Source organism: Hypanus sabinus, chromosome 10 (genome assembly GCF_030144855.1).
Source record: "Hypanus sabinus isolate sHypSab1 chromosome 10, sHypSab1.hap1, whole genome shotgun sequence".
NCBI lineage: Eukaryota > Metazoa > Chordata > Chondrichthyes > Myliobatiformes > Dasyatidae > Hypanus > Hypanus sabinus.
The window spans coordinates 44,655,821-44,673,969 of NC_082715.1; the positions used below are offsets into that span (position 1 = coordinate 44,655,821).

At 40.9% G+C, this 18,149-nt stretch overlaps 1 protein-coding gene across 1 annotated transcript in view; it reads right to left on the bottom strand.

Annotated features, from left to right (window-relative positions):
* LOC132400282 (matrilin-3-like) overlaps window positions 1-18,149 on the bottom strand; it is a 48,883-nt gene that overhangs the window by 28,621 nt on the left and 2,113 nt on the right. The window contains exons 2-3 of the mRNA XM_059981253.1: window positions 8,819-9,388; window positions 7,190-7,312 (exon numbers count right to left, since the gene is read on the bottom strand). Of these exons, the coding sequence (XP_059837236.1) occupies window positions 7,190-7,312; window positions 8,819-9,388 (693 nt within the window). The remainder of the gene's footprint in view (window positions 1-7,189; window positions 7,313-8,818; window positions 9,389-18,149) is intronic.

Genomic DNA, 18,149 nt, shown 5'->3' on the forward strand with positions numbered 1-18,149 from the left:
TGTGTTAGTAGGAGAGGATGGTGGTTTGTAGAAAAAGGGAACCAAGAAGAGAACCGAAGGAAGATGAGAAGAAGAGAAGAGATGAGAAGTTATAACTCGGTATAACCAGAACACCAATCATGTGTTGGAGAGCAGGGGAGGTTCAAGCATGAAAGGGAGACGCTACCTAGCAGAGCGGTCATCAAAGGAATGGTCTGAGTCAGGGTGGTAGGGCTTGGCTCATTCAGGCTTCGGCGAGGTAAGTGGACTTCGTTTTTTTTTCTTGCATTTTTTTTTGAGGAATAGAGAGCATGTCTGTAGGATTAGTACTTTGCTCTGGGTGTTGGATGTTGGAATCCTGGGAATCTTCCAGTCTCCCAGATGGCCACATCTGTGCCAGGTGCACCGAGATGCAGCTCCTGAGAGACCATGTTAGGGATCTGGAGCTGTGGCTGGTTGACCTACAACTTATTAGGGAAAGAGAGCTGGAGATAGAGAGGAGCTATAAGGAGTTAGTCACCCCGAGGCTGCAGGAGTTAGACAAGTGGGTGACTGTCAGGGAAGGGAAGGGATGGGAAGAGCTCAGATAGTAGAGAGCACCCCTGTGGCCATCCCCCTCCATAATCGTTATCCCATTTTGGATGCTGCTGGGAGGGGTGACCTGACAGAGGACGATCACGGCGATCAGGTCTCTGGCACTGAGCCTGGTTCCATGGTGCGGAAGGGAAAGAGGAAGATGAAGAATGCAGTAGTCATAGGGGATTCCATAGTGAGGGGAACAGACAGGAGGCTCTGTCAGCCTGATAGAGATACCCGCATGGTGTGTTGCCTCTCAGGTGACAGGGCATGGGATGTCTTGGATTGAGTGCAGAGTATTCTGAAGAGAGAGGGTGAACAGCCAGAAGTTTTGGTACACTTTGGTACCAATGACATAGGTAGAAAATGGGAGGAGGTCCTGAAGAAAGAATTCAGGGAATTGGGTCAGAAGCTGAAAAGCAGAGCCTCCTGGGTAGTAATCTTTGGATTGCTGCCTGTGCTATGTGCTAACTAGCACAAAAATAGCATGATTAGGCATATTAATGTGTGGCTGAGAGAGTGGTGTAAGCGGCAGGGCTTCAGGTTCCTGGATCACTGGAGCCTCTTCTGGGGGAGTAGGACGTGTAACACCTGAACCCAAAGGGGTCCAATATCCTAGCAGGCAGGTTTAATAGAGCTGTTAGGGAGGTTTAAACTAATTTGGCAAGGGGATGGGAACCGGACTGTTAGGGCTGAGGAAGGGGAAAACAGAAATAAATCAAAGGTAATGTGCAACAGAGATGACAGAAAGGACAGGCAGGAGATGAGGCATTATCACAGCCAGTGGGATGAGTTATAAGGCAATAGAAGCATGATGTAGTTAAAACAGAAAGCAACAAATACTGGACTGAAAATGTTGTATTTGAATGCACGCAGCATAAGAAATAAAATGGATGATCTTGAAATTCAGCTACAGATTGGCAAGTATGACATTGTGGCCATCTCTGAAACTTGGCTAAAGGATGGCTGCCATTGGGAGCTGAATGTCCAAGGATATACGATGTATCGGAAAGATAGGTTAGTAGGCGGGGGGGTGGCCCTGTGTATAAGAAATAATATTACATCATTAGAAAGGGATGACATATGATTGGAAAGTGTAGAGTCTCTATAGATTGAGTTAAGAAATGACAAGGGTAAAAGGACCCTAATGGCAGTTGTATACAGGCCTCCAACCAGCAGCCAGGATTTGGATTACAAATTACAGCAGGAGATAGAAAAGGCGTGTCAGAAGGGCAATGTCATGATAATTGTTGGGGATTTTAACATGAAAGTGGATTGGGAAAACCAGACTGTACTGGACCTCAAGAGAGAGGATTTGTAGAATGTCTAAAGGATGGTTTTTTAGAACAGCTTGTCGTTCAGCCCACTGGGGGATCAGATGCACTGAATTGGGTGTTGTAAAATGATCCAGAAGTGATAAGAGAGCTTAGGGTTAAGGAACCCTTAGGAAACTGTGATCACAATATGATTGTGTTCACTTTGAAATTTGAGAAGGAAAAACTAGGTTTTTCAGTATTTCAGTGGAATAAAGGAAATTACAATGACGTGAGAGAGGAACTGGCCAAGGTTGACTGGAAATAGACACTAGCAGGAAGGACGGCAGAGCAGCAATGGCTGGAGTTCCTATGAAGAATGAGGGAAGGGCAAGACAGATATATTCCAAATAAGAAGAAATTTTCAAATGGAAGAAGGACACAACCATGGCTGACAAGCGAAGTCAGAGCCAAATTAAAAGCAAAGGAGAGGACATACAAGGAAGCTAAAGCTAGTGGAAAGATAGAGGATTGGGAAGCTTTTAAAAACTTGCAGAAGCAAACTAAGGAGGTCATTAGAAGAACTGAATGTATATTTTGCGTCAGTCTTCACAGTGGAAGTCATCTGCAGTAAACCGGATATTTAAGAGTGTCAGGGAAGCGAAGTATGTGCAGTGAAAATTACGACAGAAAGTGTTCAGGAAGATTAATGATCTGAGGGTGGACAAGTCTCCTGGACCTGATGGGATGCACCCTCGGGTTCTGAAGGAAGTAGCTAGAGAGATTGCGGAGGCATTAACAATGATCTTTCAAGAATCGATAGATTCTGGCATTGTATCAAATGAATAGAAAATTGTAAATGTTACTCCACTATTTAAGAAGGGTGGGAGGCAGCTGAAAGGAAACTATAGACCTGTTAGCCTGACATCAGTGGTTGGGAAGTTGTTGGAATCAATTGTTAGGGATGAGATTACGGAATACCTGGAGGCACATGACATGGTAGGCCAAAGCCAGCATGGTTTCCTGAAAGGAAATTCCTGCCTGACAAACCTACTGCAATTTTTTGAGGCAATTACAAGCAGGGTAGACAAAGGAGATGCAGTAGATGTGGTGTACTTAGATTTGCAAAAGGCCTTTGACAAGGTGCCGCACATGAGGTTGCTTAGCAAGATCAGAGCCCATGGAATTACAGGGGAATAACTAGCATTAGTAGAGCATTGGCTGATCGGCAGAAAACAGAAAGTGGGAATAAAGGGATCCTATTCTGGCTGGCTGCTGGTTACCAGTGGAGTTCCCCAGGGGTCGATGTTGGGACCGATGCTTTTTGCAATGTATGTCAATGATTTGGATTATGGGATTAATGAATTTGTAGATAAATTTGCTGATGGTACAAAGATAGGTGGAGGAGTGGATAGTGTTGAGGAAATAGAGAGCTTGCAGAGACTTACATAGTTTAGGGGAATAGGCAAAGAAGTGGTAAATTAAATACAATGTTGGAAAGTGTATGGTCATGCACTTTGGTGGAAGAAATAAACAGGTAGACTATTATTTAGATGGGGAGAGAATTCAAAATGCAGAGATGTAAAGGGAGATGTAAAGTCTTTGTGTGGGATACCCTAAAGGTTAACCTCCAGGTTGAGTGAAGAAGGTGAATGCAATGTTAGCATCCATTTCTAGAAGTATAGAATATAAGAGCAGGGATGTGATGTTCAGGCTCTGTAAGGCACTCGTGAGACCACACTAATTTTAGAAAGAATAGGGTGACATTGGAGAGAGTTCAGAGAAGATTCACAAGAATGATTCTAGGAATGAAAGGGTTACTGTATGAGGAATGTCCGGCAGCTCTTGGGCTGTATTCCATGGAGTTCTGGAGAATGAGGGGGCATCTCATAGAAGCATTCCAAATCTTAAAAGGTCTGAATTGCTTCCTGTGGTATAGGACAAGAGGGCATTGCTTCAAGATTGAAGGACGTCTATTTAGAACAGAGATGCGGAAAATTGCTTTAGTCTGAGGGTGGTAAATCTGTGGAATTTGTTGTGGTTGTGGAGGTCAAGTCATTGGGTGTATTTAAGGCAGAGATAGATAGGTTCTTGATTAGCCAGGGCATCAAAGGGTATGAGGAGAAGGCAGGGGAGTAGGGATGACAGGAAGAATTGGATCAGCCCATGATTGAATGGCAGAGCAGACTTGATGGGCCAAATGGCCTACTCTGCTCCTATATCTTATGGTCTTATGGCCTTAACTAGAAAAGAGAGAAGGAGGGAGAGGAGAGAAACCACCTGCAGTTAGAGAAACCATGTTAGGGAACTGGAGCTGCAGTTAGACAACCTTCAGCTTGTCAGGGAAAGTGAGGAGGTTATAGTCAGGAGCTACAGGGAGGTAGTCACTCCAAGGCTACAGGATGGGCGATTGTCAAGAGAGGGAAGGGGAAACATCAGATAGTGGAGAGCACCCCTCTGCTGTCCCCCTCAACTATAAGTACTCCATTTTGGGTACTGTTGGGGGACGACCTATCTGGGGGAAGTGACAGTGGTTGTGCCTCTGGCATTGTGTCTGGCCCTGAGGTTCAGAAGGGTAGGGAACTGGATGGCAGTAGTGATAGGGGACTCTATAGTTAAGGGGTCAGATAGGCGATTCTGTGGATGCAAAAAAGAAACACAGATGGTAGTTTGCCTCTCAGGTTCCAGCATCTGCGAGTTTTCTGCACACATCCAGAAGAGTGAGCAGCCAGAAGTTGTGGTACATATTGGCACCAACGACATAGGTAGAAAAAGAGAGGAGGCCCTGAAAACAGAATACAGGGAGTTAGGAAGGAAGTTGAGAAGCAAGATATCAAGGGTAGTTATCTCAGGATTGCTGCCTGTGCCACGCAACAGTGAGGATAGGAATAGAATGAGGTGGCAGATAAAGAATTGGAGCAGGGGTCAGAGATTCAGATTTATTGATCATTGTGACCTCTTCTGGGGCAGGTGTGACTTGTACAAAAGGAAGGCGTAGCACTTGAATCTGAGGGGGACCAATATTCTTGCAGGTAGGTTTGCTAGAGCTGTTGGGAGTGGTTTAAACTAATATGGCAGGAGGATGGGATCCAGTACGATAGAGCTAAGGGTGAGCCAGCAGATGATGGCTGTGATATGAATGTTAGGAAGGACAAGCCAATGATTAGGTACACATGCAGACAGTGCAAAGAGTTACAGTGTCTGTAAAATGTAATCACCTGTTTGGAACTTTTCATGTTTTATTGTTTTACATAATTGAATCACAGTGGATTTAATTTGGCTTTTTTTTGACACTGATCAACAGAAAAAGACTCCTTTGTGTTAAAATGAAAACAGATCTATATAAAGAGATCTAAATTAATTACAAATATAAAACACAAAATAATTGATTGCATTAGTATTCAGCCTTTTCAAGTCAGTATTTAGCAGATGCACCTTTGGGAGCAATTACAGCCTGAATCTGTGTGGATAGGTCTCCATCAGCTTTGCACATCTGGAGACTGCAATTTTTCCCCATTCCTCTTTACAAAACTGCTCGGGCTCTGCCAGATTACATGGGGATCATGAGTGAGCAGCCGTTTTCAAGTCCAGCCACAAATTTTCAATTGAATTGAGGTCTGGACTCTAACTTACCCTCTCCAGGACACTAACTTTGATGCTTTTAAGCCAGTCCTGTGTAGCTTTGGATTTACATTTGGGGTAATGTCTTGCTGGAAAACAAATCTTCTCTCAAGTTGCAGTACTCTTGCGGACAGCATCAGGTTTTCTTTCAGGATTTCCCTGTATTTTGCTGAATTTATTTTACCCTCTACCCTTCACAAGCTTCCCAGGGCCTGCCGCAGTGAAGCATCCCCACAGCATGGTGCAGCCACCGCCGTGCTTCACGACAGGAACAGTGTGTTTTTGATCATGTGCGGTGTTTAGCTTATGCCAAACATAACATTTAGACTGATGTCCAAAAAGCTGAATTTTGGTTTCATCAGATCACAGAATCTTCTTCCAGCTGACATCAGAGTCTCGCATAGACCTTCTGCCAAACTCTAACTGAGATTTCATGTGAGTTTTTTTAACAGTGGCTTTCCCTTTGGCACTCTCCTATAAAGCTGTGGCTGGTGAAACACCCGGGCAACAGTTGTTGTATGTGCAGTCTCTCCCATCTCAGCCACTGAAGCTTGTAACTTGTCCAGAGTTGTCATAGGTCTCTTGGTGGCCTCCCAACTAGTCCTGTTCTTGCACAGTCACTCAGTTTTTGAGGACAGCCTGCTCTAGGCAGAGGTACAGCTGTGCCATATTCTTTCCATTTCTTGATGATTGACTGAACTGCACTCCAAGGGATATTCAGTGACTTGGAAATTTTCTTGTGTCCATCTCCCAACTTGTGCTTTTCAACGACCTTTTCACTGAGTTGCTTGGAGTGTTCTTTTATCTTCATGGTGTAGTTTTTGCCAGGACACTGACTTATACTAGCAGTTGGACCTTCCAGATGCAGGTGTATTTTTACTACAGTCAATGGAAACATCTTGACTGTGCACAGGTCTCCAAAATCAAATTTCCATTTAACTAAATATGTGACTTCTAAAACAATTGGCTGCACCAGTGATTATTTGGACACTAGACTAGCTGCACTTGGATTATTGTCAACAGTTTTGGGCCCCATATCTCAGAAAGGATGTATTGTCGTTGGAGAGAGTCCAGAGGAGGTTCACGAGGATGATTCTGGAAATGAAGGGGTTAACATACAAAGAGTGTTTAGTAGCTTTAGGCCTGCACTCACTGGAATTTAGAAGAATGTAGGGGAATCTCATTGAAGCCTAGCAAATGTTGAAGGGAGGCCATGGACAGTTCTGTCAGAATGGGAATGGAAAGTCAAATTGAAAAACTTGTGTTTTGAAATTATTTGTGCAAATGCTAAGCTACATCAGAGGAAATTAGATTTAACTATATTGAACGTGAGGAAAGTTCAATGCGATCCTCTTTCTCTCCAGTTACAAAATATTTCCTAAGTTAATCTCATTGGCCAAGTTTTAAATTACCACTCATAACATCTCTGAATTAGTTTAAATGATAAAACTCCTTTAAGCACTTTGCAAAGCCTTACATTGATGTAAATTGTGTTTGAAACTATATATTAATAGCATAAAGGACACATGACCACCCTACCTTAATTCAGATGTTTATTTTCAATTATAATTTGATTATTACCCTCAGTGCTCTATTGAAAAAGTAATCCTATTAACCGTCTTTCTGGACTAATTTAGTTGGCCTTCAAAATTAAGAATGGTGGAACAGCATGAGAATCTAGATAAATAAATTAATTAAGACACCTCAAAAGTAACCATGACACCATTACATGGTAAATTTAATAGCAGTAAGTAACTCACTTGAACAAGTCCTTCGGTCTTCATTCAGTTTAAAACCTGGACGGCACCTGCAGTAATAGGATGTTGTAGTGCTCACACATATTTGTTCACAGTTGTGGTCTCCAATAGCACACATATCGACACCTAAAAGAAGTATACAAGTATTTGTGAAAACAAGGACATTGAGTAAAAATACAAGTACTAAGAGCACAAGTGGAACTTTTCAATTTCCTGTTTGTAGATCAACAACAAAATAAGTCCTTGAAATCACTGGAGGCGCAAGAGACTGCAGATGCTGCAACAAGAAACAAACAGCTTGAGGAACTCAGCAGGTGTTTGAGGAGGGAAAGAGTCATCACTGTTCTGCATCAAAACCATGAATCAGGACTTGATGTCCTGCTGCAGGGTCTCAGCTCGAAACGTTGACCATCCCTTTGCCTCCATTGATGCTGCCTGACCCACTGAGCTCCTCCAGCAACTACTTCCCTGACCCATCCTGATGCTGATAAGCCTTGACCTTCTGTAGTAAATAGTTTAACACTGGCTGTTTAAAACAGTTATGAACTATTATTGCTCATTATTTGGTACCCATAAGCACTAATATTTAATAAGTACAAATGGCTGACAAATATGCTGTAAATGGTCTTTGAAAAATTTTGCTTATTTGGATCATCCATTCTGCAAATTTTAAGCAAAAGGCTTTTGTGCTTTGCATACATAGCTTCAGGAACCACACCTTTTGCTTTAAGTTCCGTAGGTGTTGACCTGCCTGAAATAATAGCAATCAAATCACAGCAGAGCTGTGGCATGTTGCTACACAGAGGTATTTTAGCAAGCGTGCAGCTAATACCTAATAGAAGTATGCAGAGTGGATAAATCAGATTGGTAATCAGCTTGCAAAGCTGGTTTGATATTAGCGCTGTATATTCAATGCTCAACCCTTCACCTTACACAGCTGGAATAAGACCAAACAAGACCACTTCAAGAGAACATCCAGTTTCAGGTTGCTTTCCACTTCACGGTACTTTAAGTCTTTTGGAGTTGGTAATTGCAATAGTTCTGTCCCCAGGGGGTGGTATGGCAAGTGCTGAGGGACAGAATGAATGGTCATCGATGCTCTGGATCGAGACTCGTCATGGCTCCAGGATGTGACAATCTTGGAGAAGCATTGCTGTCAAGTGTTCTTCAAGGGGTAAGTACTGTCTTAAGAACGATTATCAAAATGATCTCATGCCCAATGCCATTTCACCTCCTTCTTTTCTCAATTGTTCCTACATACTCACCCTCCAGCCCCACAGACTTTCCAATCAAATAACTAGTAAAGTATCCTGAAGTGAGCTAATTCTGATCAATTCCAAAACTGGGGCTAATTCACAGGAGCCAATTAACCTACCAACTGCTCTTTAGGAAATGGAAGGACAGAGAAGTACCTGAAGGAAACTGATCACAGAACAGCTGTGTATAACTCTACATGGGCAGGACTGAGCCTGGATTACTGGAGCAGTGAGGAAGTTGCACTAACTGCTGCACCACAATACCACAACTATTCTTAAAGTACTAAAGTACAACAAAGGATCCTCTAAAAGAGCATCTGACATTATTTTATTTAATTGGCTTCACCACATTTGTGTGACTCCGGTAACAGCTTACCACAAAGTGACTCCTTCAACCTGAAAGTCAGCTTCTTGATCACACCGTATGTCTCCACGTAGAAGACGTGATCATCCAGAGGTTCACTCGCCATTAGCCTAAGGGACTGCATGTCAGCCCTGTCCACACCAACAGCGTAGATCTCAATGCCAGCTGCCCGGGCTCTTCCAGCTATTTCTGACACTGGGTCTTGGGGTCGACCATCTGTCACAATGACGGCTACTCTGGAGACGCCAAGGTCCTTGGGTCTTGCTCCTGCAATATCAACAAAAGCCTTCTGCATGGCCCCCTCAATTGCCAAACCTGTCATGGTGCCAGTTGAAAGCGGTTCGATTTGAGAAATTGCACGCTTTATGTCTCTTTTATTAGTGTAAGTATTGAGTGTGAATTCCATCTTCACAGTACTCGCATAGTTGATAACGGCCACTCGGGTTTGGTCAGGTCCAATATCCAATGTGTCAACCATGTGGATCAAGAAGACTTTCACTTTCTCAAATTCCTGAGGTCGGACACTACGAGAGCTATCGATAATGAAAACCAAATCATGTGGTTGACTTTTACATTGTGATTCTGTGAAAACAAAGAATAAAACTTCTAAAATACAATGAAAATAGCAATTAAAAACATAGCACTATACAGTCTTCAAAGCAGACTTACATATTTCATATAAAAAGACTATAGAAAGCATATGATTTTATGTGCTGATGAGTTTCTAAGCAACAAGATGGCAGCTGAATTGAGAGACCAATGTCAGGACTTCAGACAATAAGGTACTTACTGGTGAAAGTACAATCTCTCCTAGCAAAACAAAGTAATTTGTGAAATTATAACAAAGGCAAGTGTGATTTGTGGACAGGAAATGATTGCTTACTGTCTTTTATTAAAACAAGCTGAAACATGTTCCCTCTTTTTATCATTTTCTATGATTCACGTGTTTTCCAGGACTTGAAAATTTTTGACTGCTTCCTACTTTAGTTCTACTTCCTTCCTACAAGACAGACTTTAAAAATCCAAACTACTGTCAATAATGGTTATGCCTTAGAATCTAAGTTAATCCTACATTGAGTTCAATGCTGACTGGCAATTCCTGCAATGCTGCTGGTACCAAACAGTATCGGTCTCTGCCATTCCTTTGGGTTCATCAGGTGAATGGAAAGGGGGAGCTTACTGAATGGGCAACAGCTTGCTCTTTATGTCATATTGCCCAGGCTTGCATATCTAGACTGCTAAGATGCTATATGGTCAACTCTGACCAATAAAGTCCTTGTATTCTGATTTAGAATCATAGAGTTATATGGAATGAAAATAGGCTACTTGTCTAAACACAGACACGATGACCATGGGCTACCTTCTGCACTATTCTATTTGCTCAACACTTGGTCAATAGCCTTCTATAGCAAAGCAATTCAGGTGCTCTTCTAAACACTACTTCATACTGTCAATGGCTTATCTTCAACCATTCCCTTAAGCAATGTGTCCCATGTACATGAAGAAGATTCCATTCTATACCCCCTATAAATCTCTTTCCCCTTACCTTAAACTTACGTCCTCTAGTTTTATTTACTTCTGATATGGGAAATGATTTACCTCAGTCTACCTCATCTATACCCACTATAATTTAATACACCTCAGTCATGTTCCCTCTTAACCTCCTTGGCTTCAGGGACAACAAGTCTACAGCAGTTTCTCCAGTTTCTCATCATAACCAAACTGCTCCATCCCAGGCAACTTCCTGATGCATCAACTCTGCACTATCTCCTTCGCCTTCGCACCCTTCCATCCCTGATAAACTGAACATTGTTCTGATGTATTTCAGTTCTTAGATGTTAGCCATGCAATCCTGTACTCCATGCTTTAATAAGAATTATAAAGAAAACTAATTTCAAATCCACAAAGCTATTCTAAATCATCACTAATAACATTATTCTTCTCATCTACATCAATTCAAGTCAATTCAGGACTGAATTGGAAAGAAGTGAGGTAATAAGGCAATATAATATAGATTTATGTGCCCAAACCTTTACTGAAACAAAGTTCACAAAATTTGTTTAAAAAGGTTCCTTATTAAAAGGTACAGGAAACAAATATTGGAGCAGGATTAGAAACGATATTACATGTGGAAAACAAACTACACAGAACAAGTGGCCTATTGCTATGCTGAGAGTTTCCATGATTCTATGAAAAAAGTGAGCTGACAATAAACAGAGCAAGAAAATGTTTCTATTCATAGGGAAAGGGAAAACCTGACCTCAGCTCTGAAAGAGAATTTCCAAGAAATCAAATACAAGTATTTAAATTACTCATATTTATCTATGAATGTGGAATTTACAACAGGGAGTCATTGAAGTAAATAGTATGGGTGCATTTGAAATGAAGTTGGACAAGCAGAAGGGTGATGCAGCTAGAAAAAGGAATAGGAAAAAGGAAAATTACTCAAAAATCACCTTAGGTTGGTTATGCTCAATAACCTGTTTGTACAATCGAAAAGCAAAGTAATTGCAGATGCTAGGAATCTGAATTTTTTTTTTAATTGGAAAAGGGTGGATATTCTCAGCAAGTTAGGCAGACTCTCTAGAGAAATGTAGCTATTGGTTCAGATCAGGAAAAATAAGAAAACTAACAGATTTAAAATTGCAGAGGGGTGGAGAGAACCAGGGGAGGAGAGCACAAGACACAGACGTGTTGGTGGTGCTGGCTGAAAGCTGGTTAGTTTCAGCTGACCCATCCAAAACAAACGGTAAGAGGAAGGAGATCACTGAGAGCTGGAAAGAGAGAGAAAAAGCAGTGTTGGGACTGTGAGATATGACTCACTGCAACTTCAAGGAATCTACAGTAAAACAAATGCTAGAGAAACTCTGCTTCAGTGAAAGAAGAAAACATTACAGTTTGGTGACCTTTCATTCAAACTGGTCAGAGCTGATACAATTCTTAAAGGCAGGAAAGATAAGTTCATATAATTTCATTTTTGCTGCTGTGATGTTTGTAATAGCTTAAAATGACAAGTTGTTATCAAGCATTTTTTTCACATATATGGATCAGCACTCTAATTGTACAATTACAGTGAGCATTACTAACAGATGCTGTAAATGTTAAAAGCATGTGCTGGGTATGTCATAAAATATGCATATCTTGAATTCAGTATCTTTATTAGTTCTTTTCATGAATACTGACCAGTCTGTTGTAACATTGAGTGGTTTGGAGGAAACCAATGGAATCTCAAAAACATCAAATGCAATCAGATTTTCAAAGACAGACAATCCAAATCATCCTGTCATTAGTCACCCAAAGATATTTAAATCTATCACATGAGTTTAAATTAATTAATTTAAATGCACTTGAGAGAAATTCTACAATAGGAATACCAAAACTTCATCTATTTAATTTTACAGCTACCAGTAGTCAATCTGAATCTCTTTAGGTAGTAGATTGTGGTGAAGGGGCATCATAACAGTGGTCTTCATTTATGCAGTGGTGCTCATTTTTAAAGAAGCCACACATATCAATGAGGAAATGTACAGTGAATACTAATAAAATAGAAGAAATTGGCAAAGTCAAGATTCGAGTAAAATTTGGAATACCTAGAGGTTTAGGAGGGAATTTCAGAAACAATTGGCTAAGAAGCTACCACCATTGGTTTGGAAAGAGTTATTAGGATATTTGGAAGGCTAGGGTCAGAGGCCAAATCAAGGAAGATTGGAAACCAAGCAGTAGCCATCTTATGATAGCTAAAGGGATAATTTGACGTAGGCAACAAATATAAGTTATTACAGTAGGGACACACAACAAGGGTTATTACAAACTTTAATTCTGTCTGTGATACTCTTTCTATTTCAGCAAGGATGACTACCCCATAAGTGTTCCTATTAACATATAGTTGCCTATAAAGCTCATGATTTAGTCAAATGATTACATTACCAAGTATATAAGTGTAGTGTATATCAATAATAATAACAATGTGTGGGTAAGTATACCACTTAAAATAAAATTATCTTTCAGCTGTAACATGTGTACTCCCATTCATTTCTCCACTCCCTCGCTACGTAGATTGAAAACCATCTAGTGAAGCAAAGCTATGTGGAGATTAGTAAGATGATCTTTTTTAACAAACTGACATATAAAAATACAATACAAAAATTACAAAGTATCACATTACTCTTAACTTCAAACTAATCTGTATAAATTAATTTGAAAAACATCCGACTACCAGCAGGCAAATTCCATGTCTACAATTCTTGATTTTAGATGACCCATTAAATCCAGTTCTTTCCAACACCTAACTGGATCCTTATATTTTTCCTCTTATTTTTACTTTTTTTATTCCAGGAATTCCACCTATTGATCTGCCAAACAAGCTATCATTTTCTCAATAGTATACTTGCAGGAGACAATTCTCATTGGTTGACAAGCCTCAGATTCCACTGTAGGTCCAAATGCAAAATACTGCAGTTGCTAAAAATCTGAAACAATAAGAGCAAAAGCTGGAGATACTCAACAGGTCAGGCAGAATCTGAGGAGACAGAAAAAGAGTCAATGTTTCAAACTGATGAATTGTCATTGTTAACAATGTTAACTTTTTCACACTCCACCTTGGCTGACTCGTATCTATGGTTTGAACTGGGTTAGCAAGTTCCTAACTGTAATTTGTTCCATAGATACATCAATATTTTGTAACTAAGCCTGAAAATCCATGATTCCCTTCTGTATAAGAATCCTTTTTTTTAGAAAAAGGTATAAAATGGAGCAGAAGCTGTCAAGGATATTTGTAAATGTAGGTATTCCAGTATGCATTTTGACATTCAGTGGGAGTTGTAAAGGACTTGTGAGAACAGAGTGAATACTGTGAATTTGATGTAGGGCCATTAGGAATTTGGCTTTGAAAGAATGGTAAAACAATGTTCACCTCTATATGCTGACCTCCAGATTCTAAGCTGATGACATGTAAGTGATGACATATCCAGTGGTTTGTATGAAAGAGGAAAAGACATAGATCTTCACCTTCCTTCTTAGAGACTATTCATGTAGTTCGTTGATTTTTTTTAAAATATGAAGGCATACCAAAGTCCCTTCGATTTTTGTATATACATCAAAAGACAAAAAAAGGATAGATAAAGCAACATTGACCCAAGGTTATTGTACTAATAATGACAGTAAACCTATCAGTGTCCATTATTACCAATCTAAATCTGACAGCAACTTCTAACTAGAAGATATAATTGGGGTTACTTTGCTTCTCTTGACACTGAACGATAAGTTTGAAGGCTCATTCTCTCTAATAACAACAGTTTTTGAAACTTAGAAATACATATATATAAAACAAAAAAACTATAGATATATGTACAGTATATACAGTGTGCATACTTATCCTTCCAGTCTGAAACATCCCAATTACTACTTTATTCCCAGCACATGATTTAACGCTCTTGTTTATTTTGTATGGATTACTGAGAATTTTATTGCCTGATTAATTGACGAGCCTCAGTGTCCCTTTTTTGGTTGGTTTACATGCACAACAATTGAACATTAAACTGAAACAATCACCAGATTAAAGAAGAGCTCTGCTCAAGGAGCCGTAAAAATTCTGAGAGCAGTTGTTAGCAAGGAGAATGAGGAGCGTCACTCCTTTGGTACTGAAATTAATATCCTGGGCAGATGTACCTTATCTTAGGTTGCTTGTTCAGATTTTTCAGTCTGATTGATTGAAGAAGCCTGCTGCATTTTTTTGAAACCTTTGATCCACAGATCATGGTGATGTCATTGGGCTGAAATAGGTACCAGACATCAAGTATTTCCACTCAATAGTTCAGCAAAGCTGTGTTGGCACCTGCTAGCATGAAGAATTCTAAGTGCTGTTTCTTGACTGTTAACATGGAAATCGGGCCAGGTAAAGAAATATATTTCTGAGACTCCTTGCGGTTGTGAGGGTGAATTTCTGTGGGCGTTTTGAAACTTGTCTGCAATAACATTAGTAGAAGATTCACAAAATTGTTTATATCATCTCACCGGGCTTCCTCGTCCCTTCCGCCAAAAATGCAGCATGCAAACTGAGAAAACTTTTCAAAAATTCTCAATTGGAAGATTTTGCTTATATCAGACGGAGACAAGTATTGGTGCCAAAAGACGGCAGACACTTGTTCCTTTTCATTTTGTTAACCATAAATAAATTTTCCTTGATGAATTCCCTCTTAGTGACAGCTTCGTCCACTATCGTGAGCAAATGAGTCTGTCTTCCTTCACCAGAATTCACTTTGGATATTTCTAAGCAATGTAGTGATAAAATGTTGTGAATCTACCTTTCTGACAAGATATTAAACTATCTGAACACTCAGATGACAAAATATATCCTTTGTCACTAATTCAAAGAATAGAGAGATTACCCCTGCAATGCCTTATTCAATCAACAGTTATAATAAATAATGCTTATTATCACATTGCTATCTCTGGGAGATTACTGTGCTCACATTGGTTGCTATTTTTTCTACAATGGTAACTGCAATGAAAGAAAAGTATTTCAGCACTGAGAATTTATACAAGGCACTATACATCTGCATGTTTTAAATACTTATACCAATTTCTTTCATTAACATATTGTGTGTTTAGTTCAATTATGACTACTTGCAAATGAATCACATACTTTGCTATCTTGGTTTCATTTGCCTCTTTATTTAAAAGTAATGAAAAATGCTTTTGATATTTTAATATTTCATTGAAAAATATGTTTCAGAATTTGTTACCTTGAGACTTAGTGAGGCAGAATAATGAAATAGTTTCATCTGACAGTATTCTAACCAGGAAAGAAGGGGATGAGTTGTAGGGGTGGGTGGAGTGAAGCAGATATCAAGGTGTAGCGGGGAGAAATAGTTCAACAAATGTGTTCAGGAAAGTTTCCTTATCAATACATAGAAAGTAAAAGGCAATTGGAAAGGTAAGGGGAGAGCCAATTAACTCAGAATGCAGATAAATATTTTATAAAGGACAGACAGCAAACAAAAGAAGAAGTAATATAAGCTGAACTTTAAAAAGAATTGGAAGAAATCAAACATGAGGGCTATTCAAAGCAAACGAATCTAATTATCACAATGTGCTGATACCTTTCATCAGCATGTCCAACATGGATCAAAATTATCAGTAGTCATCTTATTTCCATCCTTTATTGACTATGGGGAGGGAGGGAGAGAGGGGGAGAGGGAGAGGAGGGAGAGAGGGGAGGGGGAGAGAGAGAGAGCGAGAATAAAAAGCAAGGAGGTGTAATTGGAGTTGTCATTGTGGGAGTGAATATTATTGGAGTGTGTCAGGCTTTGGCTCAACAGACTTCAGCATGAACAGGCATAGGCTAAAGGTGCTGAATCCTTTGGAGTCATTTAGTTGTCTTATTCTCTAATTGAAGATCCAGCACCACACTCTCTCTAGTTGGATCTTCTCTGTATTGATTAAGGAAATTTTCCTGAACATATTTGACAAACTCTTTCCCATCCAGCCCTTTTTACAGTATGGGAGTCCCAGGCAATATGTGAAAAGGTAAAATCACCTACTATCACAACCTTATGTTTCTTGCAACAGTCTGTGATCTCTCAACAAATTTACTCATCTAAATCCTACTGAGAGCTGGGTGGTCTGTAATATAATCCTATTAATATGGTCAAGCTTTACTTGCACCTCAGTTCTACACATAAAGCCTCAGTAGATGAGCTCTCTAGTCTGTCCAGATTTAGCACTGCCATGGCATAATGCACTTTAATCCCTCTGGCTCTATCACATCTAAAATAACAGAACCGCAGAACACTGAACTGCCAGTCCTACCCCTTCTGCAACCAATTCTCACTAATGACTACACATGTTAATCCATGCCCTAAGCTTATCCATCTGTCTTACAATACACCTTGCACTGAAATATGTGCAGCTCAGAACATTAGTCCCATATGCTCGACCTTCTGATTCCTAACTTTATATAGGCTGAACAAAATGTTTCTCAACAACCACTCCACTATTTGTTTGGGCACACTGCTTCTCAACTCCTGTAACTCTAGTGTCGCCTCCCTTCACCCCCCCCCCCCCCCAACCCCCATGCAGCATGATCAAACTTTCCCACTGGAGTATTAGTCAGGTGCAGGTCCCACCTTCCCTGGAAAAGAGCCCAGTTATCCAAAAATATGAAGCCCTCCCTCCTTAACTACGTGTTTAATTATATGATCTTCCTATTTCTGGCCTCACTAGTAAGCGGGACAGGTAGCAGTCCTGAGATCATAACCCTGGAGGTCCTGTCCTTAGCACCTTACTCCCTGAAATCACTTTGCAGGATGTCTCCTACCTAAGTCAGTGGACCACAACTACTGGCTGTTCACCCTCCCACTTAAGAATGCTGCGGACTCAATCTGAGAAATCTCTGACCTTGGCACACCAGAGAGACAACAAACCACCTTGGAGTCTCGTTCTCATCCACAGAAACTCCTTTCTGTTCCCCTAACCAGCAAATCACCTACCATGACAGCCGTTCTGAACGATAGAGCCAGCTCAGTGCCAGAGACTTGACTGCTGTGGTTTTTCTCTGCTAGGTCCTCCCTGCCAACAGTATCCAAAGTGGTATACCTGTAGTTGATTGGAAAGGCCACAAGGGGTACTCTGCACTGGCTGCCTATCCCCTTTCCCGCTCCTGACGGTCACCCAGTTCCCTGTGTCCTGCATCTTGGGTATAATTACCTCTCTATATGTCTTTTCATTCCAGGATGAAGGAGATGTCTTCCTTTTTTAAACAAAGGGGCTTCTCTTCGTCCACCATCAACTCTGCTCTCAAATGCATCTCTCCCATTTCTTGCACATCTGCCCTCACCTCATCCACCCGCCACCCCACTTGGGATAGGGTTCCCCTTGTCCTTACCTACCACCCCACCAGCCTCCAGGTCCAGCGTTTAATTCTCTGTAACTTCCGCCACCTCCAACGGGACCCCACCACCAAGCACATCTTTCCCTCCCCCCCTTTATGCTTTTCACAGGGATTGCTCCCTATGCGACTCCCTTGTCCACTCGTCCCCCCCATCCCTTCCCACCGATCTCCCTCCTGGCACTTATCCTTGTAAACGGAACAAGTGCTACACCTTATACTTCCTCCCTCACCACCATTCAGGGCCCAGACAGTCCTTCCAGGTGAGGCAACACTTCACCTGTGAGTCGGCTGCTGTGGTATACTGCGTCTGGTGCTCCCGGTGTGGCCTTTTATATATTGGTGAGACCCGACGCAGACTGGGAGACCATTTTGCTGAACACTTATGCTCCGTCTGCCAGAAAAAGCAGGATCTCCCAGTGGTCACACATTTTAATTCCACGTCCCAATCCCATT